Here is an 8939-nt window from a genome sequence, read left to right as displayed (position 1 = left end):
GGGTCTTACTAAAATTTTAAGTAGCTCTAGTTTCCCCACTCTCTCACCCGCGCAAGTGAATTCTACTTTTTTCATTCTCCTAATGTCCTGTTTTCCTCTTTTTGGACTCAGTTCACTGATCCCCTCCCCACATCCAGTCTCACGGAAGAGACTCAGATTTCCAAAGATTTAATTAATCGCACCAACTGTCAGGCCGCCCAAAAGGACCCGCCTCCGCTGTCATTGTAGAAAACAGTTCCTTTATCCTTTCGTGGCTTGGTCTCCGGTGTGGAGCCCTGTATCTGCTCGCACCGCACCCCAGGAAGCCCTCAAAGGAGCTATATTTTTTCTGGACGGGCTTAAAGGGCTCCCCACTAGGGTACATGCCTCCCTCCACCCCGCGCATTCCAACCCCCAACACACACACCCACAGGCGCCAGTGGGAAGTCGCAGGATGTACGACGGCTGGGGTTTTATTACAAAAATTTCTTTTCAAATGCAAAATCAGACCAACAAGCTCGGAGACTCCCATTCTTCAACCTCTCCCCTGCGCCGCCCGTGTCCTGTCCCCCATTAACACGCACAAAACTCCCACGCGAGCGACTTCAGCCCCACAATGCATCCCACATTCAAGTCCACCCAGCCCCGAACTTCTTAAAAAAAAAAAAGTCTGTTAAGAAACCTTATCCCCCCGCTGAAGCGCACAGGACCGTGCAGAGCGTGGAAGTCCCTTTCCGCGCCGCCGCCGCGAGTCCCGCGGTGTCCAGGCACTGGTGCCCGGAGGCATGTTGCTGTCCCGGCGCGGCGGCGGCGGCCGAGCGGAGAGGGGGACGGGGGTCCCGGTCTCCCTTTTCGCAGCAGCTCTGTCGAAGGCGGCAGGCGTGGTGCTCAATACAGCCCCAGGATGGCGGCGCCCACGTCCTTGGAGGGCCGCCGCTCTTGCACCAGAAAGTTGATCATGCCTTCGGACTTGATGAGCAGGTTGCAGCCCAGGAAGAAAACGCCGAAGACCACGGTGAGCGACAGCACGCATACCACGGCGATCTGCGCCACGCGCGACACCCACAGGCTGCGTTCGTCTGGAGCCAGTCCCGCCGGGACCCCGTCGCTGGCGGCCAGCGGCGCGCCCCCGGAGCAGCAGTCTAGCCACGTGCCCAGCCCGTGACTGCGGTTCCCCAGGGCCGCCCCGGCGCCGCTGCCCACTCCGCCCACCTCATCCAAGCTGGTGTGGTTCAGGAAAGTCGCGTTCATCGCGGCGCTGCGCCCGGGGTCTTGGCGCGCGGTCCAGGGTGCACCGGGAGGCTGGCTCTGTTCGCGCTCTCCGGGACGCTCTGGCGCGGGGTGGGGGAGGAAGAGGGCTGCCCACGCGATGGCACCCTCTCGGGCCGCCTACCGCTGGGCACCGGGCAGGAAGCGGCACAGGGAGGGAGCAACAGGCGGCGCGGGAGCGGGAGCCGGAGAACCGAGAGCGTAGCGGTGGTCGGTGGAGCTCCCAGCGGCCCGGCCGCCCCTCCCCTCCAACGGCCCCGCCCCGCCCCGCCCCGCCTGGCGTCTAGAGGGCGGGAATCCAGGCGAGGGCTCAGCCTCCGGAGTCCCACCGCTGCTGGGGGCTGGGATCCCGCGGCAGTCCCCAGTCCTAGGGCCAGCGAAGGTTGACCGCCTCTGGGCTAGAATATCTCCCCAAGGTGCTTATTCCAGGATTTGGTGCTCTTAGCGGTCGAGTTCTTCTGGAGTCTGCTCTAAATCTTGTCTTATCTTTTTCTTTAAACCAGGGTAGGCCTCTGGCAGTTCCGCATCGCCTCTGCGGGAACCTCCCAGCTTTTCCCGGACTGAAGAAGTGTTGCATTGAGGAGTGTACCCTGCTTCCTTTCCTACATCTCCCCTACCCTGCCCCATTTAATTTTTTAAATTAAAAATAAGCTACTGGAGTTTTTCTTTTTACAAAAATGTAGTCATTGTAGACCGGTCATAACGCATGGATTAGCAAAATGAAAAAAAAAAATCTAAAACCTTATAATCTTACCATCCAACGAGGGTCGATGTCACCTTGGTACAAACTCTTCAGGCCTTTTCTATTGTGAGGGTCTGTATACATATATTCGAAGGGTGGGGAGGTGCGGTGTTGGTGCATACTGTTTGGTGCAGCAGGTATCTGGCCTTTTGGCCAGTTGGATTTTTTTTCTTAGAGAAATGCTGGGTTATGTCCTTTGCTCATCTCACTGCTGAGAACAGATCCTGACCTTTATGTACCCTGAAGTCTGGCTCCCTGCTGCAAAGAAAGGGAGCAGGGAAGGGTGACTAGGGTATGGTAAGGGGACAACCTACTCCAGTGAGTCATGAGGAGCTGAACGTGATGGCTGGTCTTTGTTTTATTAAGTTCCTACTATATGGTCAGTACACTAAATACATTACCTCGCTGGATGCTTGAATCAGCATTTGAGTTTCGGCTGGACTGTTCCCTTGACATGAGGAATCAGGGGCTAAGGTTGTTTAGTTGACTTACCCAGGACCACATAGCCAGGTAAGCCTCAGCTCTCTCCTGTTCCAAAGCTACACTCTTAATTATTGCTGTTCCCCTTTCTTCCATTGTCCCTGAACTGGTTTCTCTTGATACCTGGTGATCGGGGGAAGGGAGAGGTGTTGTCTTTGACCTGGAGCAGGAAGGGAGAGAGAACTTGGGTTTATGGGAGTAAATGAAGACTAGCCACAGAGAACAAGCCTAGGCAATTTAATCAGAGCTTGCTGAGAATCTCTTGTAAGAGTCAGCCACTGTCACTTGTGTTTTGCAGAGACTCAAAGGCCGGTGGATAAGTGGGAAGCTTTATAATAGGAAAAAAGAGACAGCTTCAGGCATGCCCTGGTTGGGGCCTGTTGGCATGGGGAAGCTGTAGGGGGCTCCCTAGAAGAGGGGCATCCATGACATTGGTTAGGGGAACATACTTGCTTTCTCCAATTTATGCTAATTTTGGAATTAGGGACAAAATTATGCAAGCTGTCCATGATTGACCAAGTTCGAGCCATTTGGGACTAGTAGCTGTTTGGCTTCCCAGACTTTTATTGCAGGTTCCTGGTCCATGCTCTGTTTTCACATGTGGTCTGGTCACTGTTTGTAGATTTGGTGTCTCAGGCTCCTCCACATCAGGAGTGGGCACCCTGCCTGGCTTGAACCCAGCCACCTGCTCCACGTCCCGTGCTCCCTCCTTCTACTGCTCCCTTCTGCCGTTTCTGGAACCACCGGTCCCAGCAGGTGTGGTTGCAGTTTGACATATATTAACTCTTCACTCTTACAATTTCCCTGAAAGGCAAGTGTGTGTTAGTTGTTGACTGCTGCGGCTCAGATTTCCCCAAACCAAGCAAACGTTTACCCTCGCTCATAGTTTCTGGGGCCAGGAAGCTGAAAGCAGTTTAGTTGGGGGCTCTGGCTCAGGATCCCTCATGGGGCTGTGGTCAAGGTGTTGACCAGGTCCATAGTCATCTGAAGCCTTGACTGGTGATGAAGATGGGTTTTTGAGATCACTCCCTTGCTGGGTGTTGGCAGTAGGCCTCAGTGACTAGTTGGCCATTGGCAGAGGAAAACCTAGGTCCTTGTCATTGTACTTCTCCATGGTGCTACTTCAGTGTCCCCATCACATGGCAGCTGCTTTGCCTCAGAAACACTCTTTTCACTTTCCTTCTCTTCCTTCTCCTCCTCCTTCTTCTCCTTCCTCCCCTCCCCCTCCCTCTCCCCTCCCCCTCCTTCTTTCTCCTTCTCCTTCTTCTTCTTCTCCAGTACTGAGGATTGAACTCAGGGGCACTCTACCACTGACCGACATCCCCAGCCCTTCCTTTACTTTGTATTTTAATATAGGGTCTCACTAAGTTGCCAAGACTGGCCTTGAACTTGCTATCCTTTTTCCTCAACAACATCCCCCACTCCCGTATCACTTTTTTTTTAACTTTATTTTATTTATTTATTTTAATGTGGTGCTGAGAATCGAACCCAGGGCCTCACACGTGCTAGGCAAGGGCTCTACTGCTGAGCTACAACCCCTGCCCTCCCCAACCCCATGTCACTCTTGAAGAATGTGCTAGAATGTGAGGAAAAGAGAGGGATGGAACAGTAAGGCTGCAGAATGAAATTTGTTAGCTGTAGTTGTTATTTAATCTTTATAGAAAGCCTTGTAAAAAAAAAAAAAATCCTCAGTCCCATTTGACAGTCAAGAAAAATGGAGATTCAGAAAGGAAAAAATCTTGCCCGAAGTCACAGAGAGCCAGTAAAGGGCACAGCCAGGATTTAAACCATCAGATATCTTACAACCAAGCCCAAACTCTTCAGTGCTTGGTGTGTGGGGGTGGGTATATGTGTGGGGGGAGTACTTCATGGTTAGGGAAATACTAGAAGCCCCTGAGGCCAGGGGTGGGGGGTCTCAGGAACCCAATGAAACGTCTGATAACTGGGTTGCCTCTCCTTCTCTAGAGACAAGAAAGCAGGTGCCTCTGGGCTCAGCTGCCGCCCACACGGGACTATTTTTACCCTTTACCTTAGTGACAGTCAGCCTCCCCAGGCTCTGGAAGGGCCATCTGGGCAGTCTGACTCCCCGGGAGGGCCTGCCACCCAGAGGCTTGTACGCCCTGCTGTCTCTGCAGCTGTTTCTAAATGAACCTTTAGCTCTGTGGCATGGCTGGGCCATCAGGGTCAACATGACATCTCCCTGTCCCAGAACCAGAGGTTGGTAAAACCTCCCTAATTAGTACCAATGGCTGGATGGACCTATGGAAACTAAAATGTCTACATCCACAGCTTTAAAAAGAAATACTCTTTGTGTGTGTGATATTGGAGATTGAACTCAGGACTTCACATATGCTAGGTAAATGCTCTACCTCTGAACTACATACATCCCCAACCCACCTTACTTTTTAAAAATTTGAAACAGAGTCTTGCAAAGTTACCAAGGCTGACCTTGAACTTGTGATCCTCCTGCCTCGGCCCCTGAATAGTTGGGGTTACCGGTGTGTGCCACTGCACCTGGCTCATTCACAGATATTTAAAATTTTGTTCATATTTTAAACAAGGTTAATAAAGTGCTGTTTTCATGAGCTCTTTTAATGAAGAGGTAAGAATGATTTTACTTGCGTATTCCACAGTAACTCCCTCCACTCATTAGAAAAATGTAAATGGACATTCATCTTATGACAGTGTGCGGCAGGGATGCCCCAGAGCCCTTGAACAGAATTTATTTTGTGAAGTGGTTTCCAACAACCCCCCTCTGTTCCTGTTTACGCTGCTCATTTTTTGGCAAGCTCTTCCTGGAACAAGCAAAGGTTGCCTTCTGCCCAGTTCCTGTCCAAATGGTCTCACGTTTCACATTGGCAGAGGGGGAGTTAATGACATTTTACTGCATCTGGTTACAGAATTAAAATAAACACAAGTTGCCCTGTTCAGCCTTTGCCCCCAGTGAGATTGCCACTGCAGGCTCGGCCAGGCTTTGTGTATGGGGAGTGAGTATCCAAATTGGCAGGAGAAATGCATGTGAGGGGATCTCTTCAGGAGTGGAAAGAGGACAATGCAGGTTAAGTACCACAGAGTGGGGAACAGAGACAAGTATCACAGGTATAGTGGGACTTCATACCCCAACTTCCTGCCACCTGTCTGATGTGTGTTTTAGAGGATATTTGGATTTCAGTGAGCTGGGATCTATTTCTTACTCTACCCCTAGTTGGCTGTGTGATCTTGGACAGGTCAACCGTCCGTTAACCAAGGGAACTTGATCAGAAAATCTTCAGTAAGACATAATTTCCCCAAACAGATCAATGGGCCAAATGGGCCATAGTCTGCCTTCCCCAACTCCATGCACAGGAAACCATGAGGCAGAGTTCTCTCCTGGTCTGTCCCTAAAGTTCTACGTGGGTCTCATTACCCCAAATGAGGAGGTTGGCCACTCTCTGCGCTCCCCAAGCTATGCTTCTTGGATCAGAAGTTCTGTGAGGCCCACAATAGAGGAGACACTGGCCTAGATAGGTTTCTTTACTGCAGGACCCCTCAGGGTGTTTAGTATGTGGGTATGTCTCATGAAGTCCCTATGGGAGATACAGGATGATACAGGAGATACTCGGGCTTTGATGATGGAACTTTTTCTTTCCCTAACACCAACTGATATTTTGTGCCACTATTCACCACTCAGCACAATTTGGGAAATCCCCTATAGTTTCCCTTAAGCCTCAGTTTCCTTCCCTGTAGAACAGGTACCTGCCTCCTAGACGTGGTGGAAAGGTTAAATCAGGTAAAGTCTGGAAACAGGCCTGGAGCAGCGCCTGGCACAGAGTAAGTGCTCAATAAATGCTGGTAGCGCTTATTTATAACACGATCCTTTCCTTTCCAGCTCTGACATTCTGGGCTTCCAACTGCAGTGTGTAATTAAACTCCAGAGCATCTGGCTTCCCAAGTTGAAAGAACAAGCTTGGAGGAATGAAAAAGGAAGAGAAAGATCCTTCTGGGTTGCCCATTTGTGCATCAACCTCATTGCCAGCCGTCACGCCAGGGGGATGCAGCAAGATGCAGCCCCTGACAGCAGGGCTCAGGCCAGCAGGTGCGTCCCAGCAGGGTTCAGACACTGCGGGGAGTATTTGAGACTGTGGAGGGGTGAGAGGTCAAGTCAGTACTGCTTTATGGTTACTGTGATTTGGATATGGTCTGAGTGTCCCTAAAGGTCCACGTTTTAAAGGTTTGATCTCAGTGTGGTGGTGCTGGGAGGTGTTTGAACCTTTAAGAGGTGGGGCCTAGTGGGGGTCCTTGGGCTAGTGAGGGCTTACCCTCAGAAGGTATTAACAGTTCCGTGAGATGGTGGCAGTCCACCTGATCTTGAATTTTAAACCTCCAACACTAGGAGCTAAATAAATTTATTTACTTATAAGTTAACCTGCCTCACGTATTTCATTATAGTAACACAAAGCTGCCTGATACAATGGTCAAACAATAGAACCTGTCCTGGACACAATGATCCTGGCCACTTTCAAGTACGTGTGACAGATTGGGGAGCAGTGCCAGGGAGAACTAAATTGGAAAAGGTGAAATCGAACACTGTGTTATGTGAGAAGCAAGACAGTACAGCTCACATATTGTGTGATGCTATTTATATAAAATATCTAGAATAGGTAAATTATATTCAAAGAGACAGACTGCAGATTGGTAGATGCCAGGGGTTGGGGAGAGAGGTATATGCAGCGTACCTCTTCATAGGACATTTCTTTTTGGAGGGATGAGGTGTTTTGGAACTAGCTGAAAGTAGTGGTTGTACAACACTGTGAATATACTAGTTGCCATTAACTTATTCACTTTAAAATAGTTAATTTTATGTTATATGAACTTTTGAGGATGTAGCACAGTAGCTTGCACACTGAAACTACCTGGGGAGTTTTAAAATCCCAAAACCCAGCCCCACCCTTGATTAATTAAACTTGACTCTGGGAACAATATTTTTAAAGTTTCCCTGGGAGGATCTAATGTAGAGTCACTGTGGTACATAAATATTCAATGACATAGAAAGATGTCTGCTATATACTACTATAAAATGAAGAAAAGCAATTATCTAAGTGTGTACTATATCACTTCTTGTGGTAAATTTCTCATGCATGTCATACACAGACTCACACATACGAACAATAAATGCAGAAGCAATGACAGTGGTCAGTTTTGTCAGCTGAGACTATGAGAAATTTGGAATTTATTTCTTTTTGCTTATCTGTATATTCTATTCTTTGGTTTTTTTTTTTATTTTTTATTTTTTTTTTTGGGTACTGGGAGTTGAATGTAGTGATGCTTAACCACTGAGCCACATCTCCAGCCCTATTTTATGTTTTGAGACAGGCTCTAAGTTACTTAGGGCCTCTCTAAGTTGCTGAAGCTGGCCTCCAACTTGTGATCCTCCTGTCTTAGCCTCCGAAGCCACTGGGGTTACAGGCATGCGTCCCTTGCAGTGCTATCCTATTATTTATATTTTTGTAATTTTGAGATGGGGTCTCACGGTATTGCTCCAGCTGGTCCGGCCTCAAGTGATCCTCCTGTTTCAGACTGCCGAGTAGCTGAGATTCCAGGTGGGTGCCACTGTGCTCATCTTAAATTATTTTATAGCAAAGGAAAAAAGGCAGCTGTCACCAGCCACTTCACTGCCTCCTGGGAAAAGACGGTCTTGTCCCTGACTCATCATCCTAGGGATGATTTCCACAGTGTCCAGTAGCTATTGGCCTCTGAGTCTGTGCCTGTCCTTGACAGTGAAGCAGACCAATCCTGCTGACACTTCTTCCTGAGCTGATGCTGTGCTTAGTTAGCTACAGAATGCGCGCTGGGGCTGCAGGAGTGGGTTCTGTGAACAGCTGTGCCCCTGGCTAGGCGGCAGTTCCTCCCTTGCTGCATTTGTTGGGAATCCCATGGCCTCATCCTGCCCAAGTCCAAGCCCCAGGACCTAGGACAGCAGGGATGGAGAGAGCGGCAGCTTCCCCTGTTGACCTCTGCCTTGAATCATACTTGGAGTCCCTGGAGGTATGTTTTCTTGTGCTTCAGTGTCAGACTCTTGATTTGGGGGTAGGTTCATGGTTGTGTGAAATGAAAACATTTCCCATCCTCCCAACTTGCAGTCAAGTGTGGCCATGTGACTCAGTTCCAGCCAATAAAATGTAAGTAGAGTAGTTTGTATAATTCTGGAAATTGCCCTAGAGCAAGAAGAGTGTTTTTCTCCTTCTGCAACTCCTTCCTTCGACCTGGAATATGTCACAGCAAGGCTGAGTTCCAGCAGCCACATTATACCGTGGGGTAGAATCATGTCTGTGCATGTCGGAGCAACAAGATAGGGTGGCTAATGTTCTCTCTGTTGTTTCCTTTGGTAGCCTGTTGGCTTGAGATTGACTCTTGGGATGAAGAAAAAAATGAGCATTAGCCTGTTTAAGTCAGTGATAACTGGGATTTTCCATTCCTTTCAACCCAGCTC

General features: G+C 49.3%; 1 protein-coding gene across 1 annotated transcript; it reads right to left on the bottom strand.

Annotated features, from left to right (window-relative positions):
- Positions 1–867: 867 nt before the first annotated feature.
- On the bottom strand, positions 868–1241 carry LOC139702447 (reprimo-like protein). Its single transcript, XM_071603595.1, has one exon. It carries the CDS (start codon positions 1228–1230, stop codon positions 868–870), a length of 363 nt encoding a protein of 120 aa, XP_071459696.1. The 5' UTR covers positions 1231–1241.
- Positions 1242–8939: the final 7698 nt, after the last annotated feature.

This window comes from Marmota flaviventris, chromosome 17, assembly GCF_047511675.1.
Source record: "Marmota flaviventris isolate mMarFla1 chromosome 17, mMarFla1.hap1, whole genome shotgun sequence".
NCBI classification, from domain to species: Eukaryota; Metazoa; Chordata; class Mammalia; order Rodentia; family Sciuridae; genus Marmota; species Marmota flaviventris.
This window is presented reverse-complemented; position numbering and strand designations above follow the sequence as displayed.